Raw genomic sequence first — 23,774 nt, forward strand, 5'->3', positions numbered from 1 at the left:
CTTAACATATGTGGATTAATGTATTCCAACAACCTCCAGATATTGCTTTTTAATGATGCATTTACAAAATATTACACGGTTTTATATACAGTCTATGGGTGTTCCCACACTTCCGGGCACCGGAAAAGAAACTTTGAACCCCGAGTTTCGACCAATGAAATACTCGCAGGCTGCCGGTGGTTTGCACGGCTGTCTCAGGTTTGTTCTCACTTGTTATGAAAGTAAAGTTTTTCAACAACTTTTATTCTTTATCGGTCATAATATAGCTCAGTATATTTTTATGGCGTTCTTAACCATTTAACCTATCGACCTGAAACCGCTCACAACTGAGCTAACGCTAGCTTGTTAAATCAAAAGTGAGGAGTAAGACTGCTAGCTTGCTAGCTAGTTTAAGCTTGATACTTGAAGCTGACTGACAAATCAGTCCCGACACAATCAAAGACGTTATTTCTAATACGAGCAGTATACTGCTCTTTTGTAACTTGATAGTAAAACACAGTGCCAGCCAGCCGGGCAAGTTAAATGGTCAGCGCCCTCGTTGGGTTGTTCGTCTGGGTGCTCAGTTTGATTGCATAATTCTAGCCACCGGCGCTGTGTGTCAGCCACCACCTCATTGTTCCCACTTGAACTGAAGTGCCACCCCGCAGCTATGTGCGACTCTTGTGCACTGCAGTGGATGCACAGTAGCTGCCTGCTTTGCCCGGGTCCGCAGCTAGACTCTCTCTCTCTGCCGTGTTCAGGATTATTGGATACTCTCAGGGCTGGGAAGATTTATTCATACTAAACATCTTATGTCTCTGTTCACAGATTCTTGGCTGCAATGAAAGGACACTGATTGAAGGTGAGTATACTTTAGTTTGGCAGCAATGTATTTTAAGTCATCCATAAGGTGTTGGTGATGATACTTTGAAGCTAGACTGCTTTAAAAATATATTATGTATTGTCAAAGTCCTCACGAATGTTTTCACAGAGAAATGAATGCAAAGAGAAGAGGTGGGAAGCCCAACAGAGGAGGGGGGAGATTTAACAAGCCAAGAGGTGGTGGTGGTGGTGGTGGTGGTGGTGGAGGTGGAAGTAGGAAAGGGGGAGCTGGTCAATGGGATGACGGGGATGATTTCAGCCTTGATTTTGGACCACCTCGTTCCAGCAGGTATAAATTCATAGTTAAAGAATTAATTATCAGATTAAAAATGACCACACTATCCTCATTTCATCCCCTCACTCTCATTTCCTTGTTTTCCTCTCCGTTTCCCGGGCTCTGTCTCCAGACCTGGCAAAGGACGAGGTGGTGGCAGCCGTGCTGGCGGCAGGGATGGAGGTAGAGGGAGGGGAGGGAGAGGAGGGAGGGGAGGTAGGGGAGGTAGGGATCGAGATGGGCATGGCAGAGATGATCGGAAAAGCAGCAGCAGGGCTCTCCCAAGTTCCCTGGCAAGGATCAGAACGTGCCCAAAGCCAGGTGAAGGCATCAGGTCAGAAGTGAGCACCATGCCCTTGCAGAGGATCTTCATGACTAATGAGAACCAGGAACAACTCAAGGAGCTGCTGCGAGATCTGCAGACTCAAGACTCTGATGAGCCCTATGAGTAAGGGATAGGCTGCACCCTTTTTTCTGTTGAGAAAGACTAATGCAAGTGCTAGAAAATAGCTTTTTATTTTTCATGAAGTGATGTTTTTTCCCTTGTTTTTTAATGAGTCCATATGAACTTATTCTACCCTCTCTGCCTCAGTGAATCTGGTTCAGATTATTCGGGAGGAGAAGAGGACGAGCAAGAATATGATGAGTTGGATCACCGTGAGGAAGGCCAGTTTTGGGCCACTAATGATGAGCCCGTGGAGAGAGCAGACAGCCCATCATATGAGCCAGAGTCTGACGATGAACGGCCTACCCCCGAACCTGTCATCTCCTTATTTGCCATAGGGAAACTCTGCAGGTAATGTTTAGATTTATCTTTTCTTTCAGATTTTGAATTTTGTAGGTATTGACTATCACCTTACATTTGTTTAAAATGAATTGAGTGTGTTTTTGTTGTTGTTGTTGTTGTTGTTGTTGTTGTTGTTGTTGTTGTTTGTTGTTTGTTGTTTGTTGGTTGTTGTTGTCTTAACTGTTGTACTTTCAGGAACCTAAACAACTAAGTTTTGTATATATTTAACTTGTCTTTTACCTCCTCTGTTTCTCACATTTCCTTTTTGTAGGTATGGATTTGACAGAGAGCGCAGTAAGCTGGCACTAGAGTCTGGTGGCGGGGAATTCGGGGGCACTTTGGAACAACTCCTCCACCAGGTTTTTAGTGAGCGCTATGGCCAGAAAGCAGTTTCCCCTGACGGCCTAGAGGGGGTGCCTATGGATGAGTGTTTGAGCCAGAGGCAGGAGGAAGCTCTGGCTCTAGCTGCCATTTATGGTGAGCGCTTCAGTGAACGCATTGCCAACGCGGTCTGGGCGGTAACACTGGACCTCTCTTTCCTCTCAGACAACAATGGCAAGAATGGTGGTGCAGATGGGAGTCGAGGTGGTGGAGGATCTGTTAATGTCCGTGACGTATGCAGATTTTACCTGAAAGGGCAAGGCTGCCGCTTTGGGGACAAGTGCAAGTTTAAACACCAACTTCTCACCAAAGGGAGGTCTCAGGCTGATTCCCCAGACATGAAGGGCCCAAGCCAGCCTGGATTCAGCAGCTATTCTCCTCCTGAGTATGAACTAGAGGTCCGTTTCCCCAAAGGAAATCGTTACCCATTTCAGGCACCTATAGTCGCCTTCAGCACCAATGATGAGTCTGTCGGAGCTGCAGGGAGGCTCAGCGTGACTGAGAGATTATTTGGAGAGGCACTCGCTGCAGCAAAGAGCAGCGAACCTGTTGTTTACACTCTGATCACATTGTGTGAGGATGAAGCTACCATGAAGGAACTGCTGGCTGTCAGTCATCACAAATACAGCACACCACCATCTGTTGTGGTGGCAACTCCACCCTCACTTGCCATAGCAAAGAGTAAGAGTGTGAGGAGCAATGTCTCAGAGGAAAGCAGGAGCAGTAGTACTAGTAGCAGTAATCACACAAACAGCAGAAGGGCTGCTCCACCCAACAACCAGAGACCCATAGACTGTGAGTCAAAAAGATTATTTACTTTACATTGTTTATTTATAGAGTTGTATTTATGTGCTTATGCACTGAATCAATCGCCTCTGTCTTTAAAGTGAAAGAGACAGGAGAGGCAGAGGAGCTGGACGAGAGGGAGGAAGATGACAACGATGAGGTTGTTCCAGTTGAGAGCGAGAGTTATGTTAATCTGAGGAAGAAGATGGTGAATAAGCACAACCTAAAGATAGACAACATGCTGCAAGAAAATGGCAAGCTGTGCCGAGAGTTCCAGAGGAAGAAGGTAAACAGGAGGTGCAGTGATTGATTTAAAAAAAAAAAAAAAAAAAAAAAACACATTGTGTCTTTACATTTTCTTACTCTACATGCGTTGTGATGATTTGCTGATCTTTCTTCCTCCTCTTCAAACAGTCATCCAGGCGCTTCAGGTCCATGCTGGAGCAGAGGAAGAACCTGCCGGCTTGGCAAGAAAGGAAGAACATCCTGGACCTGTTAGACCAGTGTCAGGTGCTTGTGGTCAGCGGGATGACAGGGTGAGTTACACAGAGAAACCCCAAGCACTGATAGGAACGAAGACTCAAATAGGGGAAATACTAATAATGCAAACTTGACTGAATGATAGATAAAACTGAAATGAGACCTGAATTGGTACTGCTGCTCAACAGCAGGGTGTTTTGGTGTATGAGGATGTATGGAAATTTGTAAGTGGCTTCATATACTCTAACCTGACTAAGTTGTTATTTCTTCAATGTTTAAAAACAATGCAGATTTATTTTCAAAAAGACCAAACATGCCTGCTCATTTTATTCTTGACTATCTGTATGGTTTTATTCAATGTTAATTTTCTGTTTACCTTGGGGCAGGTGTGGTAAGACCACCCAGATCCCTCAGTTCATTCTTGATGCTTCATTAAGTGGTCCAGCCAAGCAGGTGGCCAACATAATCTGTACCCAACCCCGCCGTATTTCTGCCATTTCTGTGGCTCAGAGAGTGGCACAGGAGCGTGCAGAGTGTCTGGGTAACTCAGTCGGATACCAGATCCGCCTGGAGAGTGTCAGGGTATGTGGACATTCAACATATACATCCAGTATAAAGTATTTTAAGCTGCCAGCATTTTTGGCATAGACTTAGAATAAAATGCAACTTTAATTCTCTTTGTGTCCTGAACATGAAAGCGTGAACTCACCAACAAAACCTAAGTAAATGTAACCAAACTTTAATCATAAAAATCTCACTTCTAGCTCTTTTATCTCCAACTACTCTTTTCTATCAGACTTCTGCCACCAGACTGCTGTACTGCACTACAGGCGTGTTACTGAGGAGGCTTGAGGGTGAGGCAGACCTCAAAGGCGTCACACACGTCATTGTGGATGAGGTGCATGAGCGCACGGAGGAGAGGTGAGACTGTGCATCATTCACAAGCATTCATGCAGAAAGTGTGGATTCATGCTCCGCATCACACATTTTTAGATCCTAGTTCAGAGCTTTAGAAATATATTCAATACTTTTTTAATGGCTGGGTTCTTTCTCACCGTCTTTCTGTCATATCCTTCTTTTTATCAGTGACTTCCTGCTGCTGGTGCTCAAAGACCTGATTGTGCAGAGACCAGACCTGAAAATTATTCTCATGAGTGCCACACTTAATGCCAACCTCTTCTCTGAGTATTTCTACAACTGTCCCTCTGTCCACATACCAGGTAAGAAATGTAGTATCCATTTTACACATAACCTGTATCATGTTCCTCTCGCAAGTCAGTTGATAGATTTTTTTTTTTTTCCCCCCACCTCAATGAACATCTCTCGTTCCAGGGCGCACTTTTCCAGTTGACCAGTTTTTCCTTGAAGATGCCATTGCTAAAACCGGGTAAGTACATTCACCTACATTTGAGAAAAATTAACTGATAACTGTTTTAAAAATCTGCCTCTATAAATGTGTAAGAACATAATTAATCATCTGTTTCTTGTATAGTTTCCATTCATTTTTCTTTCATTTATTTTCCCAGTTATGTCATTGAGGATGGCAGTCCTTACATGCGCTCAGGGAAACAGAATTCGTCTTCCATGGGTGGACGAGCAAGCAAAGGAAGAGGAGAACCAAGGGACATGGTGGATGACTTGGGTGACGACATGTGGAACTTCATGTCTTTTTGTAAGAAGGACTTTGTCAAGGACTCGATCCCAGACCAGCAGCTCAGCCTGCAGGATCTCACGGTCAGGTACCAAGGTGAGTTGAGAACAAGTATTAAACTGAACGGATATGTGGTGTAGGCTCTTAGACTGTACGCCCTGGGTCTTACTCAAATAAACTACTGCTATGCATTAATAACACATTTCTTATGCTGTTGATGTGCAGATACTAAGAAGTCTGTGCTAAAGACCATTGCTGCGATGGACCTGGACAAGATCAACATGGACCTGGTGGAGAGCATTTTGGAGTGGATTGTAGATGGAAAACACAACTACCCTCCAGGTAAGAATTGCCCACATACTGTTTGCTCAGCCATGTCCAGGCTTGAGTTGTACTGTTTTGCTTTGTTGGTGTAACCTTGTGGTTTCTGTGCTCAGGTGCAGTGCTGGTGTTTTTACCAGGCCTGGCGGAGATTAAAATGCTCTACGAACAGCTCCAGTCCAACAGAATGTTCAACAACAGGGGCGCAACCAGGTCAGTGTCTAAAGGCATGTGGGTGTTTTTGCAGCAACAAATTCTTCTTTATTGTCTCATATTTACAAGGAGATATATCCCATCAAAATTCATATTCTGCTGTATTTTCTATTTACTAATTTTCTGGAGCGAGTGTGAATTTCCTGATGCCTTTAAAAACAAAACAAAAAAAAACATAGACATAGAATCCATAATTAGCTACATAATGCTCAGATTCATCTTAATACTTTTCCATAGGCTGTGAAATTATGTGATTTTTTTTCTAATTAAAAACTGAGAAACCACAGATGTTAACAATCTTTGTAGGTAAATCATTTGTGATATATGGTACTTATATTAATGTTGTACAAAATGTGTCCTGTTATGTTCTACTTCCATAGTTAAAGTGGGGCATGGACACTAGTTACTGGTCAAAATGCTAATGTCTGAGTGTACATCCCAACATTAGGTGTGTGGTGTACCCACTTCACTCAACCTTGTCCAATGAGGAGCAACAGGCAGTTTTCAGTCGGCCCCCAGATGGTGTCACAAAGATTATCATCTCTACCAACATCGCAGAGACCTCTGTAACCATTGACGACGTGGTATATGTCATTGACTCTGGCAAGATGAAGGAAAAAAGGTAAACTAATGTTTAGCTAAAGTGAACAGATATTATCTTGGTAATTCTGATATACTATATATATATACTGATATACTATATATATATATATATATAGTTATATATAACTTTTTGATAACAATGGATGTGAATTATATCACATTTTTGTTGCCACATAGATTTTAGAATCTGCTTGTTTTCAGATTTAACATGAATTAAGTACTTCTTATTTAAAAATCCACATTTTTCAGCCTTTGTTGGTTCTGTTTTCAGATATGATGCATCTAAAAGCATGGAAAGCCTAGAGGACTCGTGGGTTTCTCGGGCCAACGCACTGCAGAGGAAGGGTCGAGCAGGTCGTGTGGCCTCGGGGATCTGCTTCCACCTCTTCACCAGCCACTGCTTCCAACACCAGCTGGCTGAACAACAGCTGCCTGAGATCCAGAGAGTGCCTCTGGAGCAACTCTGCCTCCGGTAAATCCATCTGTTTGCTCTTTGCATAATGCCAACCTGTTTTTGTTGTCTTTATAAATGCAAATAATAGAGATTTATGGTATGACAAAGGTGTTAGGATTTGTGTTTGAAAATGGCACCTGAGAAAAATTGCCAGGACACGTGGGGTGGGTTTTGTCCAGTCTGCCTGGGTTATTAGTTTTCTCCTGCCAGGTGTCAGCTGTGGCACTGTCTGATTTGAGGAAATGCAAAACAGTCCACTCCCATGCTTGAATTTACCATCCACCCCCCTCTCTCTGACAGAATCAAGGTCCTGGACGTGTTTTCCCAGCAGCCTTTGGAGTCTGTCTTCTCTCGGCTCATCGAACCCCCAGCTATGGGAAGCTTGGATGCAGCCAAGCAGCGCCTGCAGGACCTGGGAGCTCTAACTGCAGATGAGAGGTTGACCCCGCTGGGCTACCACCTGGCCTGCCTGCCCGTCGACGTGCGCATTGGCAAACTCATGCTGTTCGGTGCCATCTTTCGCTGCCTTGACCCAGCACTCACCATCGCTGCCAGTCTGGCCTTCAAATCACCATTTGTAAGGAAACCATGTGCTACTGTTGAGAGGCCATATGTGTCGCTTATCAGCATCACAACAATGAATTTCCAGTCATTTATATCACAGCCATGTGTACATCCAGTATACAATACAGTTGCTTAAACAGGTGCTTCATCTTTGTGTTTATTTTTTAACAGATGAACCCACATAATGATTATTATTCACCTAAAAGTGTCTTATTCTATCGAAACAATCTCTATAGTTTGTGCTCTGTTTGTTTTTTGAGGTGTCTCCGTGGGATAAACGAGAGGAAGCCAATGAGAAGAAACTGGCCTTTGCCTTGGCCAATAGCGACCATCTCGCCTTGTTACAGGCATACAAGGTACTGACTGGGTTTATTAATGTGGACAAATCATTCAAAGACAATATTGATCTGTAACAATGTTGACATAGCTTTTGAATCTGGTATATTTTCTGATGTGATGGATTTTCCCTCTGTTGCAGGGATGGTGCTGCGCTGCAAAGACGAGTAACCGGGCTGGCTTCCTTTACTGCAGGGACAACTTTCTGTCTTCGCGGGGCTTACAGGTCAGGCAGTGCTGTCTGAGGCAATCTATTCTCTCCTGCTGTTGTGTAATGCTGTTACTGTAGAGCTTCTGGACCCCAGGCTGGGCAGTAGAATTGTGTTTAATCTACTGTACATAAATTTTCTTTTCCTTTTATTTCATTCCAGGCATTCAAAAAATGTAAACTTCCATATAGCAGAATAACTTTAAAGTTTTAAAACAACTGACATGAATCTAGTACTTGAGTTTAATTGTGTTACATTTTTTCCCATAAGTCTTACATTTCTTAAAACGTGTGCAGGAGATCGCTAGTCTGAAGAGGCAGTTTGCTGAGCTGCTGTCTGACATTGGCTTCATCAAGGAGGGACTGAGGGCCAGGATTATAGAGCGTATGTGCTCTAATGGCACTGATGGAGTTCTAGAGGCTACTGGCCCTGAGGTAACACACACACACACACGCATTATAGTGTTGGAAGTGTTAAATTTGTTGTTAACAATACACACTATGATATCAGTTGTATGATATTGCTTACTCTGCCACATTTATCTGCCTTATTTTATAGAGAATTTATATCAGTTGTATAAGGTGCACAGTCAATCAGTCTGTTTTTTAGTGCACAGATATGTTTTTTTGCTAAATGCTAATTGCCATTCTTTTCCAGGCTAACTTGAACTCAGAAAACATTCGGCTGATGTCCGCCATGCTGTGTGCTGCCCTTTATCCTAACGTGGTGCAGGTGGATATTCATTGTTGCTGTTGTTTGAATAGAAAACTTAAAGCCAGTGATAATATATATAATTACACTCCTCCTGTGTTTGGTGCTGTGATCCAGGTACGGGCTCCTCAGGGGAATTACAAGATGACCAGCAAAGGAGCGATGAAAATGCAACCTAAAGCCAACGAGCTTCGCTTCATGACCAAGAATGATGGCTGTGTTCACGTGCACCCATCGTCTGTAAACTACATGGTGAGATAAAAAAAAAGCAAAGATAGGACATTGTATTGAACAGATAAACAGAGAAACGAGTCCTGTGACTCTTCTTGGTCTTTCAGGTTCGTCACTACAACAGCCCCTACCTAGTTTACCACGAGAAGGTGAAAACGAGCCGTGTCTTCATCAGGGACTGCAGCATGGTGTCTGTTTACCCGCTGGTGCTGTTTGGAGGCGGTCAGGTCAACGTGGAGCTGCACAAGGGAGAATTTGTCATCTCGCTGGATGATGGATGGATCCGATTTGCTGCAGCTTCTCATCAGGTCAGTGATAAGAGTGACAAAGATCTGAATAATTTACAATCACATGATGAAAGTTGTTTGGAATATTTTCCACTGATGCCTGAGAGGTTCGCACAGAGATATTTGTTATGATAAATGAACATGGCTCAAACCTCACTATGGGCTGAGGTGGTAAAAACTTTAATGTGCTTTAAAGATTTAAAAGGCTTTTACTTCAAAGTAAACAATGAACTACAGCCAAACCCCATATATTATCACATAAAAATCACTGTGTAAGCATAATCATAATAAAAATAGCATTATACATTCTTTGTGTACTCATGAAAGTATACAAATAAACTTGGCTCTGAATATGTTGTGTGGATGTGTGTGTGTGTCACCCAGGTGGCTGAGCTGGTAAGGGAGCTGCGCTGGGAGCTGGACCAGCTACTAGAGGACAAAATCAGGAACCCGAGCATGGACCTGTGCAGCTGCCCCCGCGGCTCCCGCATCATCGACATGATCGTCCACCTCATCTCCACACAGTAGTTCTGCTCCTTAACAAACCTTTTTGTCACCCTCAAGGGCTTAAATGCATGGAGCTCTGCAGTATAAATGTCCTTGTGCTCCTGCAGCACTGCTACTTAGTCATTTTAATACGTTAAATCATTGGTTAGGAAAAACAGGCTAAACAACCATGAAACTGGTTAAAATTCCTATTGTATTTTTTAGAGACAGATCAGCTGGGCAGATATTGTACTTGAAGTGAGGTCCTCTAGTGGACCACCCTGCTGCCAACTGGCACTTTACCACAAGTATCAGTTTACACAAAGCTATTATTGTGTATTGTGCACCAGAAGCTTCTTAAAGAAAATTCTGCCTTGTAAGAAAATTATGTCTCTTTGCAGGTTGATCCACAAACCTCCAGCGTTGTGATTGCTGGAATTAAGCGCTTGTCTTATTTTGATACCGATGAAACACAACAGTAGAAGAGCTTTTGTTTTTGATGCCATACTACTACTGTATGTGCAGTGAATTGGCACATTGATTGTTGAATTTGATGTTAGATACAATTTGTAAACATTACATTTTTATTTTGAGTTGTGTGTATCTTGCTCACAACTGAGAATTTTCTTGGTCCATATTGGATTTCTTATACTCACGATAACTGCTCATTGATTATGGTTGTGGATATTTATTTGTAATGCATGGTCAACAGATCCAAGAGCTTGTGCATGATATTCAGTTGTTTTACATTTACTGAATGTATTTAAATATTACAGTGATGTCAAAACCACACTTTCACAATGTGAATGCAAGGGCTTTTTAAATCAGGAAAATGTGGTGGGAGTCACCAAAGAATCTGAAAGCTTATTGTCTTAACAAGTGATGAATTCCGCTGCACACAGCACTAAAAATAAATAAAACAAAAATATTTGGCTGTTGATTTTTTTTTTTTTTTGGCTTTTACCTCTTGCATTTTAAAATATTTGAGTTGTACTTGAAGCCTAGCTGTGTTTTGGATGCAGTAAAGAAATTTACAGGCTTGTGGAAGAGGCCAGCCCCTTCATTCATGGGGCTGTTCAGTCTCCTTGACAACAGGACATAAACAAATGGGGTATCACTGTCCCAGTTGAAGCCATTCAGTTGCCACTTACATCAGTGCCAAGTCCAGAGCTGGTAAGATATATGGATATTTTTCGATTGTGCTTAAGCCATTTTGAGAAAACACATTATTTACTATGTAGCCATTAAAGCATCTTGTTTATCTTATAAACAGATGATAAATATTATAGGATTCTATAGTATTTGTCTTGTTTTTCAGATGGGTAAATAGCCTCATCACACTGGAAGAGATCTTGATGTTTTTCACTATGGTAAAGTGCTCCCTTGATTAACTGTTGAATATGGTCACTGTGGGGGACCCAAACAACTTTTTTTTTTTTTTTTTTTTTCAAAGCCTCCCAAATCCAGGAAATCAAGGTCCCACAGTTCTAGGCCTGCCAAGAAGACTGGAAGTCCAAAAACACCCAAAAAGAGGTCCTCTAGTGCCAAATCCACCAAGACAGAGGTGGACATCCTCAGCCCAGCAGCCAGGGAGAATATCTACTACATTGCTCATAATGCGGTAGACTGTCTGGAGTTCAGAGGCTTCGGGTGGCCACATTCAAACAAAAAGAAGAAAAAGAAGAAGGGAACAAAACGAAAGAAGAAAAAGTAAAGCATAATATTTGCCAAATTTAATATTTTTTCTCCTTATGGTTTAAGAGATAGTTACAGTTAAATACCTTGATAATAGGACCATCTAGTGGGTAAATCTGTAATAACATCCGAATTTAAACAGGTTTTGCAAGCTAGAATTAATATAACAACGCAACATGGAAACATTTGTTGATCCTCCACTGATTAATGCAAGACTGCTCAGCAGTGAAATTTTACCAGTAAAATGTCACATAAAACATGAGGCAAAGACTTAAATATTTTTTTAATCAGCAACTTTATTGTAAGCTGAATGATTCAATTGTTTTCACTCATATCATAAAAGGCTTGGCAGCGGTTTTTGACAGTTTGGAAGCTTGTGAAAGAATCTCTTTCAATTTAGTGGAATACACACAGGAGCAAATGCATGCTCCAGTAATATTCATTTCAAAGAACATTACATGGCTATAATGAATGTCATGTGCAAGTTAAAACACCATAGTGCATCATAGAAAAGGCCAGCCAACAGTGCCATGATACTGGACATAAAGTGTTCCCACTAGCTAGTTATAATGTTCTTTAAATCCAGTATTTGCACAATTTATCTTACAAAAATAGGCTACTTTGAGAACAAGCCCATAAAACTAAGGGAAAAACGAATACTGTTCCAGGCACTGTTAATATTCTCATATTTTACATTTTCTGTCCCTTTATCAAATGTACACTCATACCATAACCCTGTAAAATAAATAGTTTCTCTGCAGAGTCAATATGTTCTTGCTTGCAACATGGTCCTGCTATGCTCACTCTGGGGGCTTCTTTTTGGCCTCCACGTCTTTCTTAAAAGCTTCAATTTTCTTGGCTATGTTGGGGACCTAGGAATGAAACAGAATTACAATCAGTACAATCTGGTAAATGCATACAGATGTCGGTCTATTAGGTACCTCTTGTTAAAACTAAATGCAATCTAATACAACACCTCTGCCATAAATCATTCTTTTGTGATGGTTATAATGTTCACTTTTTGTTGCAAATTTTAAAGGGTCATTTTACATTGTAATGCATTATACAGAGGTGTTTCTAATATTATGCCCAGTACATGTACAATGTATCAAAAAGAATGGCCAAACTATTGAAACAACACCTCTCTAAAACAGATGTCACAGAAACGGAACATTACAATCTTAAAATGTAGGATTCATGACAGGATTGTTGATTTAGATTGCATTAGTTTTAAATCGGTGTAACAAGTGAAATGGCAACTGATGTAGGTCCTTGGTTGGTTGGGGGTGAATTGCTCTGGACACCCTTGATTTGCCCGGGGAGGAGGGTGTGGCAGAGATGGGAAAGTGAGACAAGCAGGTGACTTCACCAACTCGTTGAACTCTTATTGTCGAAGTTAATAAAGTAAGAATAAACTCAGACAAACTTACATCGTAGTTTTGAGCGAGGTACATCCCCACGACATTCCCCAGGGTGAAGCCAGCCTGTAAGATGAAACAAAAGATGTATACTAACACAGAAAACTTCACGTCGGTAGCACCACTGTAGTTAAGTCAACTGGCAGCCAGTTACCATTATGCTAATAAATTAGTTAGCCTAGCTTCGCTGACATCTTTCCGCATCCTGACAAACGTCGATGTCATACACGGTAATGTCCATTTAACTCACCAGGAACTGTAGCATTGTTGAACAACGAAGCCACTACAGGACTGTCCACAGCAAACTAACCTACTGACTAAGAAGCAGGCAGTAGGTTCAGAGTTACACCGGGTAAAATCGACCAAGTCGCTTGGCTGATGGAGCTAGCTTGTCATCAACAGTGAGTGTACGCATGCGCGAGAAAAATAGACGCTCGCGTTATTTTCCCGAGCAGACGTTTTGTAGTCTTTTATCGTGAATTAGCTGTGGTTGTCCCCCACAGGAGAACTACAACTCCCACCACCGCACAGATTCTCTCGCCCGTCCAGTGGGTGTTGTTGCAATGGTGGCTTTTGTGGGACATTGAATGACTTTGGCTCCATCACGAAAATAACCAGTTTATTAATTTTATTCATAAAGCGTGAGCATGGAGGCTCTCATCCCCGTTATCAACAAGCTCCAAGATGTGTTCAACACAGTGGGCGCGGATATTATACAGCTGCCGCAGATAGCAGTAGTCGGGACCCAGGTAATAGGCTGTGGTTGTCAGCATTTTGTGATATAGCAGCTGTCATGCTAGCAAGATAACCTTGCTTTAACGACATGTATGCATGGATAAAGATATCATTACGACCAGATGTGTACTAGCCGCGGAGAATTAGTACAATACTACTTATTCAGATACCAGAATGAATGAACTGAGGTTACACAGAGACGATTGTAGATGCAGGGAGCTCTGCTCTGGATATTTAACTGGAGTGGTGCAAACCTCATTTGCAAGTCTGCACTGGCAGTGGAAGTGAAATCTATTTTGATCACCCTCAATCACTGCTATTTTAAGAGCCTCATCCACACACTAACCTCTGTTGGCTTAACCAGGTCAATGCCTGTGGAGAAGACAGGTGCAATTAGCTGTGTTGTTTCTATCCCGGGCCCACAATGGTGCCATATCAGGACTGCGCTGGATTTAGTGTTTTAACTCCAAAGGTAGATACAGTCCCTGGTCTACCCTCGTCTAACTCATGTCTCTATCTGTATTTTGTGTCATCAGAGCAGTGGGAAGAGCTCTGTGCTGGAGAGCCTGGTCGGTAGGGACCTGCTGCCTCGTGGGACTGGCATCGTAACCAGGCGACCTCTCATCCTCCAGCTGGTCCATGTAGATCCTGGAGACGCCAGGAAAAATGACGACAGTGGTAGGTATCAGCATCCCTCTGATGTCAGCAGTTTTTTCAGAAAAGCAGTCCACCGTTTTGGATATAGCCTCTTTTACATGGCAAGGTGGGATGCTCACATATAACGGAGCAGAGTTTTCATATTTACTCCTGCACAATATTTAGGTTATTATAGACATATATGGAGGGAATATGTCCATAATTATTGATGTTCGCTCTGAAAAAATGTCTTCATATAATTTCCTGGTCCTCAGTATGCAAGGACCAGTTTTAAAGCTCTGCCACTGTTTTTCGAATCATTTGCAGATGCCAGGGTGTGACAAAGCACTGTGCTTCACAAAGGTGCATAATACAGTTGTCTTCTTATAACCTGAATTAGTGTCCTAGTTCTGGTCTCTCCTTCACAAAGCTGAGCCTGTCATTACAGTCCCCTTCTTCACACGACTAGTAACTGTTGTCAGGTGTCTGTCCTTACTGTCTTATCTTAGTGGTGCTTGCTTTGCCTCGTCCCCGGAGTAGTTAAACACCTGCGTTCTTCCACCTTAAGAGTGCTAAGTGAATACTTTAACCCCTATTGTTTTCTTGTGTTTCACAGGTAGAGAAGGCGAGGAGTGGGGCAAGTTTCTTCACACAAAAAATAAGGTATGGGTTTGTGTGATGTAAAGCATTTAATTAAAATCCTTTGTCCTTGCTGGTCCTAACACATTTTTCAATTTCCCTTTCACAGATCTACACAGATTTTGACGAAATCAGGCAAGAAATTGAAAATGAGACGGAGCGAATATCAGGGAATAATAAGGTGAGATGTGGATGGAGGATGAAGAGGCCATTCTGTTTGTTTTGTAATCCAGACCTACTAAATTTACTGCACCCGCTGTGGCTTACATCTCAAATGATTGGGTTTCAAGGCACTGCTGTTGATGGGAAACTGATCTATGACGTATATCATTAGCAGCAGCAAATCCAGTTTGCTCGCTCTCTGGTATGATCAAACACGTCAGCTTCTTACAAAGCACATTAAAGATGTGAAGCTAAATGCTATACATTTTAAAACAAAATAGAAAGAAATTTAAAAAACACACATGACACCTGTGTGTGATAGAAAAGAAAGATTAGCATGATGACCTAGTAATGGAACAAGGGGTCAAGGAGTTCTGAAGTAATGAGAAGATTTTAAATAATGATATATTCGAAGTTATATGAATATAAATGTATATAAGAAACCAAAACTTTAGGGCAACCATTACTTAACTAATGTAACAGCCAATGATGGAGGGCTGGCACATGAAAAATATATTTCTTCTTTCTTTTGCCAGTTGGGCGCACATTCTGCACCAGCAGCAGGTGAACCAGGGCTTAGTGACTGACACGTATGTAGAATTACAATAATCCTCATCAGAAGGTCAAAGCACATCAGCGTCAGTGAGACCCTTCCTCTTAGATTGTGCTGACACTACACCAACAATCTTTCAAATCTCATTTCAGCTCATATCTCTGAACAAAGCAGTCTCTCCAGGACCTAGTGTTTCTGTCCACCAGAGAACATTTCTTACTAACCTGTCGCCAAACAACAGTTTGAGCCGCTAACCCTTTTACAGTTAGACACACCAAGTAGCGTTACTCTTGAGTAGCAATACCTTCTCAGATAGCAAGCTGACAACATTTGCCTCCCCCGGCCAGAGATGCACATTAGCAATACTTCCATTCTGTTGGCTACCTGGAAGTCACAACACTCCTAATAGGCCCCCACCCTCCCATCGGCCCCTCTGGCTATCCATAGCAGACACCTAAGCTCAGTTTGAGCCTGTCATGTACGAGCTTTACGTCCGAGTCGCAGAGCTAAGCAACAATTTTTCTGAAAAATAAATACCCAGAGATGTTTGAAAAACACGCAAGCGTTCTGAAGTTATTTCCCGACTTTTGTAACCTGGATAAAGAAATCTGCTGCACAATAAAAAAAAGGATCCCAAGTTTCCTGTCCAGGCAGCAACCATCTTTGTTTGGATTAGGAAAAGAAGTTACAACTTAAGTAATGGGTTAAAAATTGTTTTCGTCAGCAGTGGGCGACAGTTTTCTTCATCCACATAGTTTCAAACATCGCAGTCTCAGACCTAACACCTAACACCTCCAAATGTTACCTAGAATATCATCATCCAAACTGACAGGCAGAAGGCATCGATTGTGCTCTTGTGTTTTACCATGTTCTGTAAAACAGTGTTTAGCTGTTAGGTGCACAGTACACATCTTTTCTGTTCTTGTCCCTCTGCAGGGGATCAGCGATGAACCCATTCATCTGAAGATATTTTCTCCTCACGTTGTCAACCTCACACTGGTGGATCTGCCAGGAATCACTAAGGTAACACATGCTGTACTTCCTCCTCCTCAAGGCTTTGATCAACACTGCAACAACTGTTCATTAAAAATGTAGAAAGCGAAAAACACCTAAAAGCCATGCTTCACCAGATATGCCTGGTCGCTGGTGTTAGTGTCCTTGTCTAGTTAAAGCTTTTGTGTATTAGATATTTGTAGACTGCAGGGAATTATCAGCTCGCTCTCAGTGCTTCTAAACCGTGTGCAGGCTTCGATTCCAGCCTCATTAGTTCCTTCCCTCTGGTTGAACATGTTGGTTTGAGAAATCCCCCTGCTGTAGTTCCTAATGAATCAAATTGAGACATGCTGTGACTTTGCCTTTAATTGGTATTGTTCCTTTCAGGTGCCTGTAGGGGATCAGCCTAAGGACATTGAGGTTCAGATAAGAGATCTAATCCTGAAGCACATCTCCAACCCCAACTGCATCATCCTGGCTGTCACGGCTGCTAACACAGACATGGCCACCTCGGAGGCCCTCAAGGTGGCCCGGGAGGTCGACCCTGACGGTAAGAAAAATGGAGAGACGGACATTATTATAATAACATTTATTGTCTGACTTTTCCACTGTTTAATTCGACAGTAAATGGTGAAGAGATGAGTGCTAGTGGCCATTTTTGTGACTCACCAGGCAGGAGGACTCTGGCTGTGGTGACCAAGCTGGACCTGATGGACGCTGGTACTGATGCTATGGATGTGCTGATGGGCAGAGTCATACCTGTCAAACTGGGCCTCATTGGAGTAGTCAACAGGTCTGAACAGCTGTTGAGCTACTGTTTACTGTACTGAATACACTATGAGATTAGGCTACCCATTAATCATACCAGAGAGATGAGTGTGTACTTATAGAGACGAGAGGCTCAGTAGAGATGAGTGTGCTTTAATACATTTTTAATGCAATATCATTATCTGCTTTTTATATTGATTTATCAGTGCAATCACATTGTGGGTTGTTCTAATACTGTTATGATTAAATGATAATTCCACCTTCCTTTATTATGCAGTTCACTATGATTAACTTCAGTCAGAATCGTTTTTCATATCTAACTAGACACCACGATACATACGTAATGTAAGATGGTCTTCTGTTCAGTATAGGTTTTATTTTTCTTTTTTTTCAGCTCTAAATATCAGTTTTGTGCTGTTGAATTTGAACTTTTAGGAGCCAGTTGGACATCAACAATAAAAAATCTGTGGCTGATGCCATTCGGGACGAATATGCTTTCCTGCAGAAGAAATATCCATCTCTCGCCAACAGAAACGGAACCAAATACCTGGCCAGGACGCTTAACAGGTAAACGTATTCACAAACGTTACTATGACAAAATATACAAGAGCTGAAAGCACAAAGCCTCGTGCTTCCATCACTGTAAACTATTTTGAGAGAGAACAGTTTAATAAAAAAAAAAAAACAGAAACAGAAAAGTCAAAGGAAATTAATACTAAAAAAAGTTATTTTCAACATATTTGTGTGTCTGTAAATTTATTTCACTTTAACCTATAACACAAGACTCCCAGATTCTTGTCATCTTTCAGAAGAGAACAGAATGTGATCAGAAGGGTTCAAGAGTAGTTTTATTTTGATAATTTTTCATAAAAATATGAATAAACATCACTGACTGTGCAAAAAGCAAGATGTGACCTGAACTAAATGTCAAATGTAGAAGCAAAGGGTCTGAACAATTCCATCGATGTGATATTTCAGTTTTTGCTTTTTAATAAATTTGCAAATTTTTTTATAAATGTATAAATTTGCACTGTATAGACATGGATTTAACACTAGGACACATGGCGCTCTGTCTGCATCAGTGAGTTGAATGTCAGAAGCAGGCCTGGCATTGATCAGCCGTCAGAGGAAATGCTAATGTCTGTCATTTAGACAATAGCTTGACTGTAATTAACATATCTGCATAAAAACTGAACCTTCTGCCCTTTGCTGTCTTAATGTCAGGTTACTGATGCATCACATCCGAGACTGTCTCCCTGAGCTGAAGACACGGATCAACGTCCTGGCAGCCCAGTACCAGTCCCTGCTCAGCAGCTATGGAGAACCTGTCGAAGACCAAAGTGCCACCTTGCTCCAGCTCATCACCAAGTTCGCCACAGAGTACTGCAACACCATCGAGGGCACGGCCAAATACATCGAGACGGCAGAACTGTGAGTACGGGTGCCTCTCCTCCGCTCGGCCACATGGTGATGCTGTTGATCCAGAGCAGTGAAAATGAGCAAAACAACTGCATTGGTTTCATCATTTAATATGACACAACTTGTAAGTTGAAGCACGCACAGCCTCTGTGAAGGAAGAGCTGACAGGAGAGAAGGCCACGGGGTTCGCATCACAGCTAATATCCCCCTGCTGCTATTTTTCAGGTGCGGTGGAGCCAGGATTTGTTACATATTCCACGAGACTTTTGGCAGAACATTGGAGTCTGTGGATCCTCTGGGAGGACTCAGCACCATAGATATCCTAACAGCCATAAGGAACGCAACAGTGAGTGCTGCTGGATTATCTCATAAATGTGACATCATTAGTGTCACCGCACTTTCTCCTCTCATCTCATGAGCTATTGTAAAACAACAAAACGCGACCTTTTCTGTAAACAGCCTATTCTAGTGCTTTAGTTTTTTTGCTCTCCCAACACAAGTTGCTCTGGGTAAATGTTAACCCTCTCTCCCCGCACCAGGGCCCGCGTCCGTCTCTCTTTGTGCCTGAGGTGTCCTTCGAGCTGTTGGTGAAGAAGCAGGTGAAGCGCCTGGAGGAGCCCAGTTTGCGCTGCGTGGAGCTGGTCCACGAGGAGATGCAGAGGATCATCCAGCACTGCAGCAACTACAGCACACAGGTAACGAGCTCTGCTCACATCTTCTCCGTCAAAGAAAGGAGCATGTGTATTTATCTTTCCCTCACACGCAGACATTCACATTCCTTTTGTTTTGTTCTGCAGGAGCTGCAGAGGTTCCCTAAGCTACATGAGGCCATTGTGGAAGTGGTCACCTCCCTCCTGAGGAAGAGACTGCCTATCACCAATGAGATGGTACTGCTGCATTTGTGCTTTCATCCTCTGCTGTCGTTATCTCTGAGGGTTGCTGTGATTCAACAAGAGGCTGAACTGACTGATGACTGATGTTGTCCTCCTTTCTTGTCACAGGTTCACAACTTGGTTGCAATTGAACTGGCCTACATCAACACCAAACATCCTGACTTTGCAGATGCCTGCGGGGTCATGAATAACAATATAGAGGTTAGTTCTCAAGATAAATACCCTAAAATACAAATATTTTCATGGCAGAATAAAGAGCTGCAAACCTGATATAGCTTGTTTGTAGGCCTGGGATTACATATTATTATAATTAGGTATTTAAAAAGTATTAAATGCCATTCAAGCTGAATTTATGGAAGTAAATAAAAGCCAAAATATTTTACTTTGAAAACCATCTATTTGCTGTTTAATTTCCCATCTTTTTGGATAATTTCAGGTTTTACAATTTCGAACACCTGATTTTAAGCATTGTTTGTGGTTCACAAATTTAGCTAGGAAATTTTAGTGTCAAATATTTTATTCAAGTTGTTCAAATTCAGTCACTTTGATTCTAGTACGTTATCAGTCTGTTAAAGAATACATGTGGCTTTAATTTATTTTAAACCCAGAAAAAGCTTTACACTGTTAAATGATGAGAATGATGGCAGAATGGTTTGTAAAGAAGTAGAATAACTTCTTTCATTATGTGTTTTCCAGTAAATTATCTTCCATACTTTCCAAGGATGTGTTGAAGTAATTTTGCCCAAACCAGCAACTGTACCAACATCTGTTTTTGTGTGTTTTAGGAGCAAAGGAGAAACAGGATGAGAGAGCTGCCCACTGCAGTGCCCAGGGATAAGGTAAAAAAAACAACTTCATTTGAAAATGTAATAACAGAAGCCTATGTGTGCTAATATTTGCAGTGTCCCGAGTATAAAGGGGATTTGTGCAGCGTTAATCACTCATAGCACTACAGGATGAGGATCTGTGAACCAAGTGCTTCGGATAGTTTCCATCGAGGAATTTTATCCCACATCTCCTCTCTCTTTCTCAGAGTGTCTCCTCTCCTCCCCGCAAATGACTTTTGACAGCCAGCCTCCTTTCCTCTGTCTTTCCACATTTCCTCTCAGTGTTGTTTTTTTTCTCTCTCTCCATTCCTGCTCTCATATTCCTGCTAGTCTGTTGGCAAAGGCCCGCCTGGCCCAACTGTGGTTTCTGGCGAGCCCCCTGCGTCTGGAGTAGACATGGACGGTGCCAAGGTGGGCACGTACGCAGCTCACTGGCTCTGCGCCTGACTGGCTGTGCTGCTGGTAGTGGGGCATGGATGGATGGATGGATGGGTGGGTTGATGGATGGATGGGTGGGTTGATGGATGGATGGGTGGATGGCATGGGCTGCTGGCATGCACTCTGATCTTTGTCTGCTGATGCCGTGCTCTTGGTTTGCTTTCCCCCAGCCTGTGTGGATTTGCACTAACAACTGTTACGTTTTCTACAGTGTCTTTCTCCAAAGCTGGTCCACCTGTCTCACAGAAAATGCCTTCTCCTCCCCTCTCTTTCCTTTTCCAGTGTTGTAATACTTCAGTTGCTCTGTCTCTGTGTTCTTACTAAAGCGAGGTTGTGTGACAGTTGAAATTCTTCCTTTGTGCATTTCTCTCAGCCTTTTTGGGTTGCACATGCATATTGCTGGAGAATGACAACAGGCTTTACTGTGCCCAGTTTTAAATGTTTAGCTTCAAGTTTCTTGAATCTCTTTGTGTCCATGCCTGTTTGACTTGTGGTTGCAGTATTGCCTATGACCCGGTCAAGGTTATTTTGCTTCATACCCTAACCACCCTCTCCCTGTGAACCCTGATGACAAGCAAAGGGTGCCGTTGTTAGTTAGTGACTGAGGTGCTGTTATGATTATGTTTATCTGTCTTCATTTTTCCTCTTTTGGCCCCTCAGGCCCAAGCAGCGGGACCCCAGGGCGAGCAGGACGGCACGGGGAACTGGAGGGGGATGCTGAAGAAAGGAGAGGAAGCCCCGGGCTCTGGACCCGGAAGCCCCCTTAAAGGAGCCGTCAACCTACTTGATGTGGTAGCTAAAACATTAGCCCATCAGCATGCCCCTGTATGAAGATTAAAGTATTTGTCAGTGACCAAGGGATTAAAATGCTCTCCGCACTTTCTCCCTCCAGCCTGTGCCAGTCGCCAGGAAGCTGTCATCACGTGAGCAGCGGGACTGTGAGGTCATCGAACGCCTCATCAAGTCTTACTTCCTGATTGTCCGCAAGAATATCCAGGACAGGTAAGCCCACCAACTCATTTATAAAGCAGAGGTTTGGTGACTTTCTGTATGTTTGATTATAATGAAGAACCAATGATGTATGGATCCTACTAACAAGCACCGTCTACATAGCTAAAGCCTGATTTATTACGTTAGTAGGAACAAATGGGCTAAGAGCTACAGGCAGAGAAGGGAAGTTAAAAAGTATTGAGATGGACCAACATGTTGGTTTTGGTCTTTTCATGTGATGTGTTTACAATAAGATAAGTACTATCATTACTACTACTATTATCAGTGCTTTATTTTAAAATGTCTTCTCTTCCATATTTTCACACTATGATTAAAACTAGACCTCAAATGAACCCACCGTCTTGGAAATAACATAACCATAACATATTACCAACCAGAATTTGGGTTTTTTTGTGATTTGACTTGATTTGATCCTCTTTTACCTCCTACTAAAGAGGATGTTTTTAGTTTTTGCCATATTCTCAGGGTGTAGGGTCCCCTAGAGCTCAACAGGGTCACATACCTCGTATTTAGCTTGTATTTAACTCAACTCAATACTTCGTCAGGCACAACCATCTGCTGGGTCAAACTTGAGCCTTCCATCTGGGGGACAACACAATCACCAGGCCATCTTGCTGCCTTGTTCTCAACCATCTGTTCTGTTTGATTCCTCTCTCCCTCTATCTGCCGCAGTGTGCCGAAGGCAGTGATGCACTTCCTGGTCAACCATGTGAAGGACAGCCTCCAGAGCGAGCTTGTTGGCCAGCTGTATAAATCTGGCCTCCTCAATGATCTGCTGACTGAGTCGGAGGATATGGCCCAGCGGCGCAAGGAGGCCGCAGACATGCTACAGGTAACACACTCCACCTTGTAGTGTGTAGTTTTCCCTGATGGATTGAAGCTCCTTTATCCATCATTTTAACGTATTTCTCTTTTTTTTTTTTTTTTTAAATCTTGCACACAGGCGTTGCAGAAAGCCAGCCAGGTGATTGCTGAGATCCGGGAAACACATCTGTGGTGAAAACTAAACAAAGGGAGCTGAACCTGATCTGTTATCTCATCACCATGTCCAAAGGACCGATGCTCCACGCACTCATGTCTGAACTTGAAGTTTTGGATTTGCCACCATGAAAATGCACTGTTCTGATCCCTGCTCAGACGTACAGTAGGTATGATTTTGGCTCACAAGCTACCTGAAAGAAACGTAAGTTAATTGAAATAGTTTATTTAAAACGCTTGGTGTTGTCTTGATTATATGAAAACGCACTGCCTCTGTTAACTAAGGTAAAATTTTAGAAACTATAATTGCCACCCACTGCTCCTGGCGGAATCAAGAGTGCAGCCAAAGGCAAAGTACTTTTCATTTTTGACAGACTGTGGTTAACCAGTATGGAAATTGACTTTTGTGTTAAGTAAAAATGAAAGTTTTGATGGCATTTTGGCAGCTCCACAATGCATTTGGAGAAATATTTTCTCTCCAGGGTTATTTAAAAAAAAAAAATCAAAAATATTATACAGCCCCTCATTTGCACCCTAATCCTTAGGAGTAGCTGTCATGTGTCAGAACCTGTGGAACCTCACAAGTCATAGTGTAATAACACAGCAGGGAATGGTTCACTGAATTACTATACATACTGTACGTTGCTCCTGACTTGCAGCAAATGTTAGTCCTCCGACTTGTGTACATACGCCATCAGTTTATTTTTTGCACTGTTGTCACCACACTGTACTGTATAGAGAGGCCATCATCTTGACACTGTATTGCCAAAATCTTTATTTATTAATCTGTTATTTAAGTGTGTGGATAATGTTCTGAGCACTATCGCAGCATGCTGCGGTAGGTCATTTAATTATGTTTACATATCGCTGCCTACATGTGAAATTTATAGTGCACTGTGGTTCTCTGTGTATGGTTCCCTCAAGAAAGAATAAATAGAGACATTTTATTGCCACTGGAGTGATTTAGAGTCATA

The 23,774-nt window shown here is 42.3% G+C and overlaps 4 protein-coding genes across 6 annotated transcripts; 3 read left to right on the forward strand and 1 right to left on the reverse strand.

Moving 5' to 3' along the window:
* Positions 1–22: 22 nt before the first annotated feature.
* Positions 23–10,563, forward strand: dhx57 (DEAH (Asp-Glu-Ala-Asp/His) box polypeptide 57). Of its 2 annotated transcripts, XM_071501826.1 has the most exons (25): positions 23–198; positions 808–841; positions 971–1,150; positions 1,269–1,583; positions 1,728–1,931; positions 2,194–3,098; positions 3,191–3,375; positions 3,504–3,625; positions 3,956–4,151; positions 4,366–4,490; positions 4,656–4,789; positions 4,902–4,956; positions 5,096–5,316; positions 5,446–5,562; positions 5,658–5,754; positions 6,203–6,376; positions 6,629–6,829; positions 7,112–7,388; positions 7,636–7,731; positions 7,854–7,937; positions 8,217–8,354; positions 8,578–8,652; positions 8,749–8,883; positions 8,970–9,170; positions 9,534–10,563. In XM_071501826.1, the coding sequence occupies exons 3-25, from the start codon at positions 975–977 to the stop codon at positions 9,675–9,677; spliced, it is 4,377 nt and encodes a 1,458-aa protein (XP_071357927.1). In that variant the 5' UTR covers positions 23–198; positions 808–841; positions 971–974; the 3' UTR covers positions 9,678–10,563. The 2 variants fall into 2 exon arrangements, with proteins under 2 accessions (XP_071357927.1, XP_071357926.1); XM_071501825.1 differs by lacking the exon at positions 23–198 and having other exon boundaries at positions 271–841.
* Positions 10,564–10,610: 47 nt separating this feature from the next.
* On the forward strand, positions 10,611–12,063 carry LOC139634982 (small lysine-rich protein 1). Its single transcript, XM_071501832.1, has 3 exons — positions 10,611–10,808; positions 10,954–11,005; positions 11,089–12,063. Exons 2-3 carry the CDS (start codon positions 10,991–10,993, stop codon positions 11,347–11,349), a joined length of 276 nt encoding a protein of 91 aa, XP_071357933.1. The 5' UTR covers positions 10,611–10,808; positions 10,954–10,990; the 3' UTR covers positions 11,350–12,063.
* stmp1 (short transmembrane mitochondrial protein 1) lies at positions 11,607–13,159 on the reverse strand. Its single transcript, XM_071501833.1, has 3 exons — positions 12,999–13,159; positions 12,761–12,814; positions 11,607–12,202 (listed from the first exon to the last, which is right to left on the reverse strand). The coding sequence occupies exons 1-3, from the start codon at positions 13,011–13,013 to the stop codon at positions 12,131–12,133; spliced, it is 141 nt and encodes a 46-aa protein (XP_071357934.1). The 5' UTR covers positions 13,014–13,159; the 3' UTR covers positions 11,607–12,130.
* Positions 13,160–13,287: 128 nt separating this feature from the next.
* On the forward strand, positions 13,288–23,753 carry LOC139635590 (dynamin-1-like protein). Of its 2 annotated transcripts, XM_071503072.1 has the most exons (19): positions 13,288–13,497; positions 14,020–14,161; positions 14,736–14,782; positions 14,868–14,939; positions 16,410–16,496; positions 16,854–17,016; positions 17,139–17,259; positions 17,670–17,801; positions 18,459–18,665; positions 18,879–18,999; positions 19,193–19,348; positions 19,451–19,540; positions 19,655–19,747; positions 20,332–20,385; positions 20,704–20,784; positions 21,472–21,603; positions 21,704–21,813; positions 22,495–22,654; positions 22,766–23,753. In XM_071503072.1, exons 1-19 carry the CDS (start codon positions 13,396–13,398, stop codon positions 22,820–22,822), a joined length of 2,127 nt encoding a protein of 708 aa, XP_071359173.1. In that variant the 5' UTR covers positions 13,288–13,395; the 3' UTR covers positions 22,823–23,753. The 2 variants fall into 2 exon arrangements, with proteins under 2 accessions (XP_071359173.1, XP_071359174.1); XM_071503073.1 differs by lacking the exon at positions 20,704–20,784 and having other exon boundaries at positions 13,297–13,497.
* Positions 23,754–23,774: the final 21 nt, after the last annotated feature.

This window comes from Trachinotus anak, unplaced genomic scaffold, assembly GCF_046630095.1.
Source record: "Trachinotus anak isolate AG129_WGS33_773 ecotype Australia unplaced genomic scaffold, CSIRO_AGI_Tana_v1 ptg000018l, whole genome shotgun sequence".
Lineage (NCBI taxonomy): Eukaryota > Metazoa > Chordata > Actinopteri > Carangiformes > Carangidae > Trachinotus > Trachinotus anak.

Excerpts from the sequence above, each read along its gene's own strand:
- dhx57 (XM_071501826.1), top strand. The coding sequence starts at position 975 with ATGAATGCAAAGAGAAGAGGTGGGAAGCCCAACAGAGGAGGGGGGAGA. Across the intron at positions 3,099-3,190 it reads CAACCAGAGACCCATAGACT|TGAAAGAGACAGGAGAGGCA; the intron begins GTGAGTCAAAAA and ends CTGTCTTTAAAG. Across the intron at positions 7,389-7,635 it reads TGGCCTTCAAATCACCATTT|GTGTCTCCGTGGGATAAACG; the intron begins GTAAGGAAACCA and ends TTGTTTTTTGAG.
- stmp1 (XM_071501833.1), bottom strand. Across the intron at positions 12,203-12,760 it reads ACCTCGCTCAAAACTACGAT|GTCCCCAACATAGCCAAGAA; the intron begins GTAAGTTTGTCT and ends TTTCATTCCTAG.
- LOC139635590 (XM_071503072.1), top strand. The coding sequence starts at position 13,396 with ATGGAGGCTCTCATCCCCGTTATCAACAAGCTCCAAGATGTGTTCAAC. Across the intron at positions 17,260-17,669 it reads CTCATTGGAGTAGTCAACAG|GAGCCAGTTGGACATCAACA; the intron begins GTCTGAACAGCT and ends TTGAACTTTTAG. Across the intron at positions 17,802-18,458 it reads CTGGCCAGGACGCTTAACAG|GTTACTGATGCATCACATCC; the intron begins GTAAACGTATTC and ends TCTTAATGTCAG.